At 46.2% G+C, this 15,437-nt stretch overlaps 1 protein-coding gene across 1 annotated transcript in view; it reads left to right on the top strand.

The window, feature by feature from the left end:
• SIDT2 (SID1 transmembrane family member 2) overlaps positions 1 to 15,437 on the top strand; it is a 1,446,738-nt gene that overhangs the window by 486,031 nt on the left and 945,270 nt on the right. Inside the window, exon 9 of the mRNA XM_044080965.1 lies at positions 5,720 to 5,745. Within this exon, the coding sequence (XP_043936900.1) occupies positions 5,720 to 5,745 (26 nt within the window). The remainder of the gene's footprint in view (positions 1 to 5,719; positions 5,746 to 15,437) is intronic.

Below are 15,437 nucleotides of genomic sequence, written 5' to 3'. Positions count from 1 at the left end.
TAGCATTGATTAGCATTACCTTCAGGTTTTGCATGCTTGTACCTGTTACGGTGGTTTTGTCCTTTGAAGTTTGCCTAAAAAAGGCACTATAGGGGTGGCAAGAGCCTTAGCCAGTAACCTGAATCCCAGGGGCGACAGGTGCAGACCATCTCTGGCAAAGCATCGTGGTCTGTCAATCATGTCGTCCCAAGCAGACAGATACTGGATCCCCTTTAATGACACCATAAGCTTAGCCAGTTGTTGAAGTCAATCATTTTATCCTTATATTGTGGTATCATTCTGGGCGAAGGCAGGATGCTACTCAGAGCTAGGGTCATACCTGCCTGGGCCACATGATCCGAGAGCTCTTCCATGTCTCTTTTCATGTAGTCCAGAGAGGTACGTCTCAAGTCATTCACTCCAACATGGACAATGACAGAGTCATACTTGTACTTGTTGTGGTGTGACTTGAGTGCATGCGTTATGTGGCGGATCCTGGCACCCGACAGGCAGCTGACTGTAATTTTCTCCTTATTCAACCTGGTGAGAGGGACATCAGTGTGCTGGACTATAGATTCACCTATGACTAAAGTATTAGGTACATTGTCTTGCCTTAGGGGCTGTTGCTGGATGGCACACTGGTGTTGTGAACTATGTGACACATTGGTTGTGATTGGTGTTTGTTTGCGTTTCAGCTTCAGAAGTCTTTGTTGCTTGTGCAGGTTACAGTTAAGGGCCTCTGCATATGTGGATTTAGTGTTGCTATATGTGGGTGTTGGTGTTGCGGGTTTAGAAGGGCTATGTGTTGCTTGAGGTGTAGTGTGGGTGTTAACCTTCTCCTCTTGACTGTTTAGCACAATCTTGGGTGGAGAGAGCTTTGCTTCCATTTTGGCTATGTAAGTGCATCTCTCACAGGTTGTAGTGTTGGGTGGTAGGAGGAGAGGGTTGTCTGTGTACATGAGGCAATTGCTGCATTGCCCCAGTATGCCCAGATTCACCAGGTGGACAGGAGAAATCACCGGAAGCTGACCCTTGGACATGCCTGGTTTGGGGCTTTTTTTTTTTCCTTTGTAAAGTATAGGAGCTGTTTCCTTAGCAAGGTACTTTGCAGTTATAGGCTGTTTAGTGCCTACTATTAATTTCTCCTTGTTAACAAGGAGAGTTCAGTGTTTGTATGAGTTTAAGGCTTCCTAGTGCTTTCCAGCAGGTATTAGAGAAAGTGCAAGTCACAGGGATGCTTAAAGGTAAAATTGAAAAGAATGCACTCTGCATTGTGCACTAGAGAAGTTAGATGTAAAAGTAGGTAACTTGAGTTTTACCTGTTTAAAAAGTTAAGGTTTAGTGGAGAGTTACTATTTTTAAAACAGCAAGATGGATTGAAAGGGGTGGTCACTTTTGTATTTTGGTACTATGAAATACTGTAGGATGGCCAATAAATTTAAATAATTGAAGTGGTGGGATTTCAAAAATGATGATTTTGTGATTACTCACATAATAGTAGTTTGAAGTTGGAGAGGTTAGAGATAGCTCTAAATTTTTTATGGAGATAGAATTCCATTTTTAGTGATGGAGTTTGAGTAGAGACTTTGACAAGAGGATTATTGGGTTTTATGTATGCTGATATGTTCATTAGATTGAAGGAGTCTGTTGGAGTGGTAGGAATGAAGAATAGGAGTAAAAAGCAGAGCAGACATTCTTCAAAAATGCAGGTATGATGATGCATCATGCAGAGCAGCTGCCACAAGCTCAGTCATTCGCAGGCATGTCTGGCTCCGAACATGACTTTTTTCAGACCAGGTGAAGGCTGAACTCCTGGATGCCCCTTTAGACAGAAAGTTCCTTTTTGGGCCCCCAGCTGAAAAGGTATTTGAGAAGCTGGACAAAAAAGAAAAATAAAGACTGTGAGGAAATTTTACCTTTCCCCCCAAACCTAGGTATAATACAAATTACCTTTCCAAACCATGACCTTTCCACTGTAGACAAGACAAGGGGAGGCCTCCCCATACTAAGAGGTCTAGACAGTGTAGCTGGTGGCAACTAGAGCAAATCTGGAAACCAAGGAGCTCCAAAGAGTCCACCCACCACAGAGACCAACTGTGACTATATTCAGCCTCTGACCTCTCCACCTCTACCCACCCTCTCCCCAACCCTCTGACAGGCAGACTCCCCTTCTTTATACATCAGTCAATGAAAGCCCATTCCTAAATAGCAGTGGGTACACTGCATCATAGAAAGAGGCTACTTCATTCACTTCAAGGAAATTCCCCCCATTTTTAGACATGCTAAAACCCCCAAAAGAGCAGGATAGCATCTGACTTCCAATCTTTTTAGACTTGCTACAAGGGGCCATTCAGCCTGTACCCCCAGGTCAGAAAGGAAAAGGCTTCTGTTCAAGGAAATTTCTAGTCCCAAGAAAAGAAGGCATCTGGAGACCTATCTTGGACTTGTCAAGGCTAAATAACTTCTTTTATGTCCCAAAATTCAAAATACATAATTACAAAAATCACTCCCAATGGTCTTCCAAGATGCCCACATGGTTACCCTAGATCTGAAAGGCTCCTACCTCCATGTCCCTATTGGAGACAGTCACAGGAGATACCTACATTTTGTGTCAGCAAGTTTGCACTGCCAGTTCTGTGCTTTACCTGTCTGCTGTTCCTAGAGTATTCACCAAATGCCTAGCTCCACTTGCAGCCCATTGCAGAACCTTAGGGGTGCATATTTACTATTACATGGATGACTGTATAATTCATGGAAAATCCACAGCAGAAGCTCTAAATGCCTTGCAAGTCACTGTAAAGTGCCTCCAAAAGGTAGGTCTCACCTTAAACCTCTTGTCCCAGACACTTCCCTAGACATGAATTTTCTTTGTTGGGACAGTCCTAGATTCTGTGCAGCAAAAAGCTTTCTTCCCCAGAACAAGATAGCTTACCTGACAAACTGTCTTACCAGCTTATTTCCAAAGCAAGAAGTCTGAGCAAGATAATTTTTAAAGGTCTTTGGTTACATGGCATCCTGCATACTCATGTTACCGCTAGCAATGCTACACATGAGAAGTCTTCAGTGGTTCCTAAAAAGTGCTTGAATGGCACTCTCGACCCATGGAAACTTGTGCTGCTTCTTCCATGCTTAAAAAAAATTACTGTGGTGTAACGTAAACTAATCCAGGGGCAAATTTCTTTCCCGGAGGCAGACAAGATCATTGCCAGAGACAGTTCAGACATAGCCTGGGGCGCTCAGCTAGGCCCCATGAATTTGCAAGGTGTCTGGACACGAGATCAGAGGAAGCTGCATATAAACCAAAAAGAGATGATAGCTGTTGGCCATAAAAGCTTTTCAACACAGTTTGGCCCAAGGAGCTTTACAAATTTGAACAGATTTGGATGTTGGCACAGGAATCAAGACTAACACTTCTAGCATTCTACAGTCCTGGGCAGAACAATCCCCAGCAGACACTGTAAGCAGATATCTTATAGATCCCAATGAATGGATGGCAAGACTGAAATATTTTTGGACTTAACCTTAACGTAGGGATTTCACTCAATAGACTATTTTACCTCTCACGAATACAGACAACTCGAGAGAGTCTACCCCAGAACTCAATAGACAGGGACATAGAAAATGGACACTTTCTCCTTTAAATGGCAAACCTGTTCCTCTGTGCTTTTCCATCTTTACCTCCGATTCCCAAGGTACTGATAAAAGTCAGGTCATTTAAACCAATTATGATTCTCATAACCTCCTCCTGGCTGAGACAACCACTGATTCTCCCTCCTCTTAAATGTCAGAGAAGGGAAATTATTTCCCCTTCCACAAAAAATAGATCTTAGCCAGCCCAAAGGCACCTTATTCCATCTTGAGCTGGCCACACTCAAACTAGCAGCCTGGATGATTGCATTTTGATAACAAAAAATATAAATTCCTCCTCCTGAAGTGTTAACCATCCTGAGGGAGGCAAGGAAACCCACCAACAGAAAAATCATACTTGGCAAAATGGAAAAGATTCTCCATGTGGTGCGACATAAGGAAACCAGTCCTCTTCAGGTGGACATCAGTTTAGTCCTGGAATATCTTATGGGTAAATTTAGCCAGGGCCTTCCTTACTTGAGTTTTAAGGTGCATGCTTCTGCCATCTCAGCTTGCCTTTCCAGTTCCCCACCTGTTTAATCCCACCCCTCACCTAAAGCTGTTCTTGAAGGGGTCATTCACTTAAGCCCCCCACCCCCCAGAAGGAGCCCAGTTCCTATTTGGAATTTTAACTATGTTCTAGAAAAAACTCACCTTACCTCCCTTTGAGCTAGCAGCATCTGCCCTTCTACAGATGCTCACTTGGAAGACCACCTTACTAATACCCATCACCTCAACAAGGCAGTTCTTAGCGATACAAGCTCTTCTATGCAAAGAGCCTTTCACTGGGATAGGTTAACTCTCTGAACTAACTCATTCTTCATTTTCAGAGTGGTATCAGAACTTTCTTTAAACCAGGCTATCCACCTTCCAGTAATCTTTTTTAATTCATATAACAAAACAGAACAAATCTTGCTTTCTTTGGATGTGTACCACCAAATCGGGTACTATCTAAACAGGACAGAGCCCCCAAATAGAGCAGAGCATTAGCTGATTGCTTTCACAGAGAGGGAAGGATGGAAGACTCATCTCTAAACAAACCATCTATAAATAGATAGCCAGTTCCATTAAGTTCTGTTATACTAACCATGGCAAACTTCTACCTGGCCATGGCAAACTTCTACCTGACCATATCAAAGTCCATTTTGCCATGCACAGCGCAGCTACTACTGCCTTCTTCAAAGGGGTTCCTGCCCAGGCCATTCTAGATGCTTCCACTTTGGAACTCAGAAATAACGTTTACTAAATGCTACCATCTGGGAATTGCCTCAATAGCTAGAGCAGGGTTTGCTACTACCATACTGCAAAGACAAAGTCTGCTATCCTAGGGCCCAACAGATGACCTACCAACCAACCTGTAGCTTTGTGAGTTCTCCCAAGAATCAGTACTGCAGCATTGACTATGAAGAACCTAATACGGCTGTGTCAAACCTACCGTAATTGTAGATGTTCGAGTTGATCATTGTTGCAGTACAACTCCCACCCTCCATCTGTTAACCTCTTAATTTCTCCCTTGCTGAAAGCAAAGGGGTAAAGGAATTCCTGCAGGTAGCTACATACTTTCTCATCCCCTCATTTTCCTCTATTGCCTAATATTTACACACACAAATTCTTACACCTAGAAAGTTTGTGCAGTCCTCAAGCATCATACTACTTTTCACTGCCTAGAGAGACCTGAAAATGGCTCCAGACTTCCGCCTTATACCCTGATATTCGGACTTTTGCATGACAGGAAGTCCAAACAATCAGTACTGCAACATTGATCTACTCAAACATCTACATTTGTGGTAAATATGACACAATTGTACTTCCCCTCAGACAAGGTCTTCCATGAGAATCCTGCAGTGGATACTGTCAGTTCAGTGGGCCTTGATGATGCATTCCCTTCATGCTCCAATGCATCTCACACAGATATGCAGGAAACACATTAGTTGGTGATTGATGTCCCTGTAGTGTCATGGCGTTGACAGTTCTCTCCACTGCTTCCGTTAGTCACTTTGACCACAGAAGCTTCCCTTCTGGTGCAGGGTTGGGAAGACTTTTCAAGGTTCTTGGTCATTGACAGAGGCCAGTCCTCACATCAGTGTCTTGAATATGAGGGCAGACCTTCTAGCATTGCAGGCCTTTCAGGACTCCCAAGTGTGTGATCTTCATCAAAACAGCATGGCAGTAGTTGGGTATATCAACAAGCAGGGAGAAACCCATTCATATCTACTGTGCCGGGAAGCAATGAGTATGGCAGTGGATGATGTCTTCCTGTCACTTTTAATAGCAGTGCACATCCTGGCGAGCTTCCAGTGTTCTGGCAGACAAAATGAGAAGGTCTGATGTCCTTCCATATCACTGTTTAAGTATTTATCACCTTTGAGATCTTCTGCCAAGGATAACTCAATGTCCGGCCAGTATACCAAAGCCTTAATTACCTAGGATTGTTGTATATCAGATGTATGCTCCCTGCACAGCAGCACAAGCATAACACACAAAGGTGATGTACAAATGCTCCAAAACCAGAACTACTTCATCGCCAGTCTGAACTCCCTTCACTCTTCTGGTTATACCGAGCCTGCATCTTCAAGATAAGTACCCTGTTGCGGTTTCTTTATATTAGGTTTTTCGGTGGGTTACATGTCATGCAAGAAATGGAAATTTCAATGTGGGAGGCAGATTCCCCATAAGGACCACCATGATAGGTACCTGTTTTGCTTAAATTCATCACATGACCACGTTCTGTGTGTTCCATCTGTCAGACTTTTGTATCCAAGACTTCTCATAGCCGTCTTACTTCCCTTTTCATTTATCTTGAGAGCATCATCTCAAGCTGTTGGTCCAAGGTACCATGACAGAATCTGCTCACCCTGAGGTGCAGCCACTGCTCAAGAAGATGACCAAGAAGTCTAGGCCTAAGCCTGCTGCTATCCAGCCTCCACTAGACATCTTTCTTGAGTGGAGTTGAGAACCCAGAGGACAGTCCGGTGTTACCATCAGATGTAATGGGATCCTATCTCGCCTACATTCATAACTGATGGGTTCGGAGCCGATCCATCGGCTCCGACTCTGCCACTATATAGTAGAACGAAGTCTCTAATTGGCTGGGCTACCCCTTATCCCAGAATGCACCACGCCTGCTTCCCCAGATCTCGTTTGCCGCTTTTCAAGCTAGACGTGGTCTCGACTTGGCTGGAGCTAAGTGTTTTTTTGTTACTTTTTGGTCTTTTGACCTAGGGTTTTCTTCACTAATTTAACAAACAGCTGTTTTAACAGCTTTACGTGTGTGTGTGTGTGTGTGTGAACCTTTTTCAGTGTGATTGGTATTTTCTCTACTTACCGGGCAAGGCCCATTTAAGTTAGAGGGCCCTTGCCCTTATTTGTGAGTCAATGTGTTGATTTTGTGTATTTTTAGGTTTGTTTTTCACCCTACTGTACGTCCTGCTTTATCGGGCTAAGCCCATTTTAGTTAGAGGGCTTCTGCCCGTTTTTGTGTTCTGTATCTCGGGCCAGTCCCGTTTTTGAGTAAAGGGCTCGTGCCCTACTTTAAGGTTACTTTTCGTGGTGAAAAATAGTTGTGTGATAGGATGTCAAAAGAGCAGAAGTCTGGTTTTAAAAAGTGCACCAAGTGCAACTACAAAATGTCTATTACTGATAGCCATGCTGTTTGCGTATATTGTTTAGGACCGAAACATTTGCAGGAAACATGTAGTGTTTGTCATGCTTTTTCCTCTAGGGTCCTTCAAGAACGTAAAAATAAATTGATCCTTAAGGGCCTTATTAAGCCCTCCTTTGAGGAAACTTTGGCTTCTCCTTCCTCTCCAGCTTCTAAAAAGAAAAGGTCGTCTGCTCCGACCAGTCCGTCGGAACCGACTTCCAAGAAGCATAGGTCGACCTCTTCTTCCTCGGCTCCAATGGCTTTGGAGCCTCGGGTGGAAGGGTCTGCCTCGATACCTCTTTCCTCGGCTCCATTGGTGTCGGAGCCGCAGGTTGGGGGATCGAGAGGCGAATCACCTGCTTCGGCTCCTTTGGTCTCGGAGCCGTTGTAGGTGTGCAGCTCAGATTCTTCCCCCCCCCCCCGGCCCCGAAGTCTCCTACGGCACCGATGCTTATTCATACGGTTCCGGACCCGGTGCCGATGGTGTTGGAGCCGTTTCGGAGCCGGGCCCCTGGTCTATCGGAGCCGAGAGAGAAGACGTCTCAGCCCCCATCTATTTCCTCTAAATCCTCCAGGTTGTCAGACTCAGATTTGGATAGAGTTATCCAGAGGCTTTTCCAGTCCCTGGTTTTTGCAAAAATGGTCTCTGCTCCAGCCCACTCGGCTCCGGAGCCGGTCCCCACTTTGACGCATCCGATTCCTCCTCCAACCTCCTCGGAGCCGTTGGAGTCGGTGATGGTAGAGCGGAGCAGAGTTGTCCAGTCGGAACCAAGACTCCCTCGGAGCTTCTCTGTTCTGACCATCATTCCTACCCTGTCCTCGGCGTCAGGGTTCGGTAACGGGACTTCCTCGGTCGGGGCCGAGGGGAACACTTTGGAACTGGTAGCTTCAGTGCCTAGTCTTCCCCTCGGAGCGTCGGCTGCAGGGATTCCCGGTACCGTCATGGTCTCTCAGCCGTTGTCCTCCGTAGAGTCTGGAGGTCCTGCTTTTGAGGCCATGAGGAGTGCGCTGGCCATGTCCTTGCCGGCTCAGCAAGTCTCTACCTCACCGTCCCTAGACTTGGGAACTGGTGCTTCTGGTGTGCTTCATTCCCACAACAGTGGGGCCCCAGGGCCTGAGGATACCCCCTTGGGGGGTTCTCTTCTCCCGGGAGGTCCTTCTGAATCCGTTTCAGATGAACCTCCAAGAAAAAAATTGTGCAAGAGGAAGCACATTGACTCCCAGGATGAGTCTGTCACATCAGATACTGACCTCGATGATGCGGAGGGGTCCCCAAAATCGTCCTCGGATGACGTCTCATTCTCAGATATCCTAGAGATCCTGAGACAGAGAGGCGATTGGCAGTCCAAAACCCCTTCCGCGGAGGAGTCAGTCTTCCTCAAGGCTTTTGGGGCCCAGCCCTCCGCCTCCTGGGTGTCTCCACCCTTCGATGAATTACTAGATTTAGTTTCTCGAAGGGTGTGGGAACACCCTGACTCTGTGGAACCGGTGCCCGCCAGGCCTAACAAGTTCCTCTCAGCCCCTCCTCAAAAGGAATTTTTGACCAAAGAAGTTGCAGTAGATGCAATGGTGGTGGCATCTGCCACTCAGCAAGACGTGGCAGAGGCTTCAACGTCTATTCACCCTCCTAATAAGGATTCCAGGAGCATGGATAGGTACGGGAAGCGTACCCTTTCTTCAGCGGCCTTTACACTGCGGTCGCTGAATTACCTTTGTCATTTTACCAGGCTCCAAAGGGACCTCCTCAAAGAGTTAGGTGAGTCTCTTACGGGTAATCTTCCTGAGGCGTTAGCCCAAACTGTTGGTGCCCAGATGACTACCCTATCTTCGATAGTCAACTCGTCCATGAGGCTCATCTCATATGCGGCCGAAGGGGCGAGTAGAGCAGCGGGAACAGGCGTGGCTCTTAGAAGACACACCTGGTTATGCTTGTGTCCCTTTGCGGAGGCTTTTAAGTCTTCCTTCACTGACGCCCCCTTTGACGGGGTCCTCCCTGTTTGGACCCAAGGTGAAGGACACACTGACTCGGTGCGAGCAGGAGGGCAAGACCTTGACTGCCATGGGGGCCCATTTTTCTGCTCCCTCTAGACCTTACCCCAAGGCCCAGAGAGGAGGGAAAATGTGGTTCAGGAAATCTCAAAGGTCTTTCCCTACTCCACCAAGTGATCCCCCCTCTAGAGGCGGGGGGGTAATTCAGGAAGACGCCGCCCCAGAGGCGGCAGAGGCCCCCGTAACTCTGTAGACCGCGATTCCTTTCGTGGTCCATCCTACGCTCCCCGTCCCTGAGACGTGGCCTGACTGCGCATCTCCGGAGCCAGTCGGGGGTCGTTTTGCGGAACACCCACAGGCTTGGGAATCTATCACCAAGGATCAGTGGGTGCTCCGAACCATAACCGGAGGCTATCTCATTCCTTTCATCAAGATCCCCTATCAGGAAAATCCCGGATGTGCCACCCAGTCAGCGGGATCAAGCAGCAGTCGAGGTTTCAAAGCTGCTGAGAAAAGGAGTCATCCAGCCTGTCCCCGCTGACCAGATCGGATCAGGAACTTACTCAAGACTATTTTTGGTGCCAAAAAAGACAGGGGACTTAAGGCCCATTTTGGACCTCAGATCATTGAATCGCTTTGTAAAAAAATCCAAATTCCGAATGGTCACCCTTCAGTCCATTCTCCCGTTATTGGAGAAGGATGTCTGGATGTGCTCCATAGATCTCAAGGACGCTTACTATCACATTCTGATAAGTCAAGAGTCCAGGAGTCATTTACGCTTCCGCCTGGGAACCAGTCATTTCCAGTTCCGAGCACTGCCCTTTGGTCTCACCACAGCCCTCAGGGTGTTCACCAAGTGTCTGGCAGTAGTGACAGCTCACTTGAGAAGTCTAGGATTCCAAGTGTTTCCCTATCTAGACGACTGGCTCCTTACTGCCACCTCCAAGCATCTATTAGTTCGGGCGCTTATGACCACAGTCAGTTTGGGTCATTCACTAGGAATCACGTTCAATTGGGGAAAATCTGTGCTGTAGCCGTCTCAGCATATTACCTTTATAGGCGCAGAGTTAGACACAAGAAGAATGCGGGCATTCTTGCTGGTAGAAAGGATTCAGGTCATGCAGTCTCAGGTTCAAATCTTGTTACCCAGATCACGAGTTCAGGCCAGACTGATTCTGCAGTTATTGGGCACGATGGCCTCGACTATTCTTCTAGTCCCCTTAGCCAGGCTGCACATGCGGGTGCTGCAATGGCTACTGTCTGTTCAATGGTCCTTTCAGGAACTTCCCTTGAACCATTTGGTCCAGATTACCGAAATTTGCCGTTGGGACCTACGTTGGTGGCTGCTTCGGTCCAACCTGGACCAGGGGCGACCCTTTGCCCTTCAGCCTCCCGTCGCCACGGTGACCACGGCCGCCTCCCAGATAGGGTGGGGGGGTCATTATCTGGACAGGTCTGTCCAAGGCATGTGGCAGGCTCACGAAACGCACTTACATATCAATATCCTGGAAATGAGAGCGATGCTACTGGTGTTGCAAGCACTTCATCATGCTCTTCCCTGGGGTACTATTTCGATCCTATCCGACAACATGTCGGTAGTCTGGTACATAAACAAGCAAGGCGGAACCAGGTCCTACCCTCTTTGCCGAGAGGCTATGAGAGTGTGGCATTGGGCGATTTCTACCCAGCATTTCCTAGTGGCAATGCACATTCCGGGGAAATCCAATGTGATTGCAGACAGGCTGAGCAGGACTCTCCTGTTGCCCCACGAGTGGTCCCTCAACGACAGGGTGGCTGCAAACATCTTCGCCAAGTGGGGCCTCCCTTGTTGCGACTTGTTCGCCCGCCCTCACAATGCGAAATGCAGGGAGTTCTTCTCTCTGACTCCCTCTCAGGGGCAGATTCCCAGGGACGCTCTAGCGCACAGTTGGCCCCCCGGTCTACTTTACACCTTCCCTCCGGTTCCCCTTCTCCCGAAGGTGATACAGAAGGCGATTTATCTAGGAAGCGGCATGATTTTGATCGCTCCACACTGGCCTCATCAGGTTTGGTTCCCCTTCCTTCTGAGGTATGCGGTGGAGGGCCCATGGTTTCTGGACCTGGTGCCCGACCTGTTGACTCATCAGTTGGGACAGTCTCACCCATCCCTCAGGTCCTTGAGGTTGGCCACTTGGTTACTCCACTTCCAACCTTAGTCAGAGATCACTCTTTTTCTCCAGACGTCATCCACATTTTGTCCTCTTTTAACAAACCTTCCACTATTAAACTGTATTCCAGCAAGTGGAAGAGGTTTGCTCTTTGGGCCCAGCAACGAGGTATAGATCCTTACGCCCCAGTACCTCAGGTTTTAGAATTCCTGGCTTCTTTGTTTTATTTGGGCTCTTCAGTTTCCACAATTAAAGTCCAACTGGCGGCTATCTCTAATTTTCATGTCTCCTTTGAGCCTTCCTTAATGGCAAGCAGGCTTTGCAAATCTTTCCTTAAAGGAGCGTGGCTCCTTCGGCCCCCAATAGCCCATCCTGTGCCCCCTTGGGACCTGAATATGGTTCTAGCTTCTTTAACTGCACGCCCCTTTGAACCAGCAGCTACTTGTGATATAAAATTTCTGTCTTGGAAAACCGCCTTTTTGGTAGCAATAACCTCTGCCAAGCGGGTCTCAGAGCTTCAGGCTTTCTGTTCTAATCCTCCTTATTTGACCTTTCACAAAGACAGAGTGTCCCTCAAGTTAAATCCCTCTTTCTTGCCCAAGGTAGCACCCCCCTTATGCATTCAACAATCCTTGGAGCTCCCTGTGTTTTTTCCCAAATTCTCCAATAGCGCAGAATATATTTTCCATCAGTTGGATGTTCACAGACAACTGCGTTTTTATTTAAGTAGGACCAATCAGACACAAAAGTCAGATCAGCTGTTTGTGTTCTTTGCGGAAAATAGGTTGGGTCAACCGGTGGCTAAAACTACCATAGCCAAATGGATTAAAGATTGCATCTCCTTCATTTATTCACGGTCCGGCAAAGAGCTACCTTTCCCAGTCAGGGCTCATTCTACCAGGTCAGTGGCTACTTCTGTAGCATTCCACTCCAAATTATCGATAGATGATATCTGTGCGGCCGCTACCTGGACTTCTCCACACACCTTCATTTCTCATTACAAGATAGATGTGGCTTCTCGGGGTAGAGCTTCCTTTGGTTCCACAGTTCTCAGGAGTGTTTTCCAATGAGCCACCCGGGATTTAGGTGCTAGGGACGCTGTCCCATCAGTTATGAATGTAGGCGAGATAGGATCCCATTACATCTTTTAGTTATGTACTTACCATAACCCGGATGTATGGGATCCATCTCGCCACATTCATCTCGCCCTCCTTCCCCCTTCCCATTGGATTTAGAGGGAATGTTGCTACTTACTGGGTTTTTCTCTTGAAGGACTTTAGTTTGTTACAGTTGCTGGTATGTCTCTGTGTCTGGATGTAGGTATGAAAGCGAACAAACAAGATCTGGGGAAGCAGGTGTGGTGCATTCTGGGATAAGCGGTAGCCCAGCCAATTAGAGACTTCGTTCTACTATATAGTGGCCGAGTCAGAGCCGATGGATCGGCTCCGAACCCATCAGTTATGAATGTAGGCGAGATGGATCCCATGCATCCGAAGTTATGGTAAGTGCATAACTAAAAGTTTCTTCTGAAGTGACCTTCTCAGAGGCTGTCATGAAGCCTGCATGTCTCATGACATTGAGGGAGAACCATGGCTGATTGTCTCCAAGGGGCCTAAAGGGATTCCTCAGATCCTTGTTAGGGAAGAAGTGCCAGGTACCTTGACTGAATCCAGGTGGGAGTCCGAGCCATCCCATTTCATTAGGGCAGACGTCCCTTAAACAAAAGACTAAACATATGGTGTCAGTTACCAGGGATCCACACAGAATGTCAGGACTTCACTCGAGGCTTGTTCAATGCCTTGATGGCTTTGAAGCCTCCTCAGGGAGTATCAGTTCCTACACCCTCTTGGTCCTTTACCCTCTAAAAGGCAAGGGGCCATTAGTCCTTGGACCAGGATTCTGACTATGATGCTGACTACTAAGATTACTCCTCTCGATTGCCTTCTCCTTTAGACTATGTATGGGAGAAGGAATGTGTCTGTCCTGATTCTCCTTTGAAGGAACTTTCCATTGGGGACACAGTACTGTGCACGATAGAGCATTTCAAATGGGATTACTCACAGGTGTCAGACATCCAGAAAATGTATTATGAGTTATTACAGATGGACTCCCTAAACCTTCTGCTTCCCTCCTGCTTCCCTCCTGTTTTCACTGTTCTACTGGATACTTTCTCTGCTGCTTTCCTGGCACCAGATTCCCAACCTCCAGCTCCCAAGAAACCTGACAGGTTGTATAAGGTGCAGAATGCCTGCAAGTTTTAATAAAAATGCCCTTTGTCTAATCCAGCAGTGGTTTGTGCCTACTGATAAGCCTTCTTGGCTGTTTCCCACTTCTAAGCTCCTTCCCTTGGATAAGGACAGTAGAGCTATAGAGAGGATTCGTAAGAACGTATACACTTTGGCTACTTGAGCCTTTGGGGCCATCAGTTACCAGATTCATACGACAAGAACATTTTGTCTCTTTTCCCAGATTGGGAAGATTGTTTCTGATATGACTGACTCTGAGGGTAAGGCCTCAGCTCTCTTCTTACTAGATTCCACCTCTCAAGTAACCAGGTACTTTTTAGAATGTAGCTTTAATGCTGCTGCCTGTGACTCTCTGATGAGGTGCTTTTCCTGGCTTTGCACTTTTAATTTCTCCAAATCTTTTGGGTTTCTAATACCATGACAGGAATGGACCCCATTCCCAAGTCAAAGTATGATGTTCATGAAATTAGTATTGTTTTAATTTTTGATATCAGCTGGAAGTGCTCTTTGGAGCACCTGCAATGTGTCCCGTAATGACTCATGCAATTCATACAGAGTTGCATGTATTGGTAACATAATCTAAATATGATTGTAGATTCTTTTTTATAAGACCCATTGCTCCTACTACTATTGGAGCTGTCTGGGTATCTTTCTTCCACTTGGCTCTCATTTTTGCCTGCAAATCCTGATATTTTATGACTTTGTCTCTCTCTGTCTACGCAAGACACTGTAGTCACTGGGTGTAGCGAGATCAGTGCTACTTTTGTCTTCTTTTCATGAACCACTATATCTGGTTTTTTCGCGTCTGTCTTTTGAACTGTTGGCAATGGGTGATGCCACATGATGTAGACTTCCATCATTTTCTATGATGCTTTGTGGCTGAGGTTTCCAGTGTTCTTCAGCTACTTCAGTATCATAATGTTTGCACAGTCTCCAGTGCAACACCCTTGCCGCATTAATATGCCTTTCAGTATGCAGTCCTCCTGCCATTAGTATGTCACAACCAGCAACAAAGTGTGCAACTGTTTCCAATTCTGTTTTACAAAACCTACATTTGTCTGTTTCTCCCACATGATCAGTGGACTTTATATCCTAACGTGTACGTAGGCCTTTATCTTGGGCCATCAGTGTCAGCCTTTCATCTTTTGAATTTGAATTTGCCTCTCCTTAACCATTCCTGTGTTTGATCCTGTTCAACACGAGGTTCTTCCAGGAGTTTTCTAAACTTGTAACTATATTTATTTTCCACATTTCTCACCTTCTCATCTGATCCTTCCCTTTATATTCTGTCTGTTGTTTTTTGGCGCCCACAGTTGCTGCCTGATCTTTATCTACTTTTGGTTTGATTTCCATTCCTGCTTGACACTGATATGCTTCTGCTAGACTTAGAAGGGAAGACAACTTAGATTTATTCTCCTCATGTTTCAAAACTTTCACTATGTTTGGGTCTTGTGAGGTCAGCAGATATGTATGCAGTCCTACGATTGCAGATCTGTACAAGAAATCAGTTTCAAGGAGGCTCATACCTCCTTCGGAATAGGGAATATATAATCTTGGTATGCACTGATTTTTTATAAATCATTTGAAGAGCTTGAATCATCCTTCTTGTTTTTCTCTCTAATCTACCCAACACCTTTTGGAGCCAATCGATCACTCCAAAGCTATAAGTTAGAACAGGAAGAACAGATTGGTTTATAGCCTGAATTTTGTTCCTAGATGTCAGTTCTCTTTTCAGGATTAATTTAGGTCTTCTAAAATATTCCTCACTAAGTTTTATTCCCATTTGTTCATGTTTTATTGTTGATT

Source organism: Protopterus annectens, chromosome 8.part0, assembly GCF_019279795.1.
Source record: "Protopterus annectens isolate FY-2018-M chromosome 8.part0, PAN1.0, whole genome shotgun sequence".
NCBI classification, from domain to species: domain Eukaryota; kingdom Metazoa; phylum Chordata; order Ceratodontiformes; family Protopteridae; genus Protopterus; species Protopterus annectens.
The sequence above is the reverse complement of the archived record's forward strand: the minus strand, read 5'-3'. Positions and strand labels throughout refer to the sequence as shown.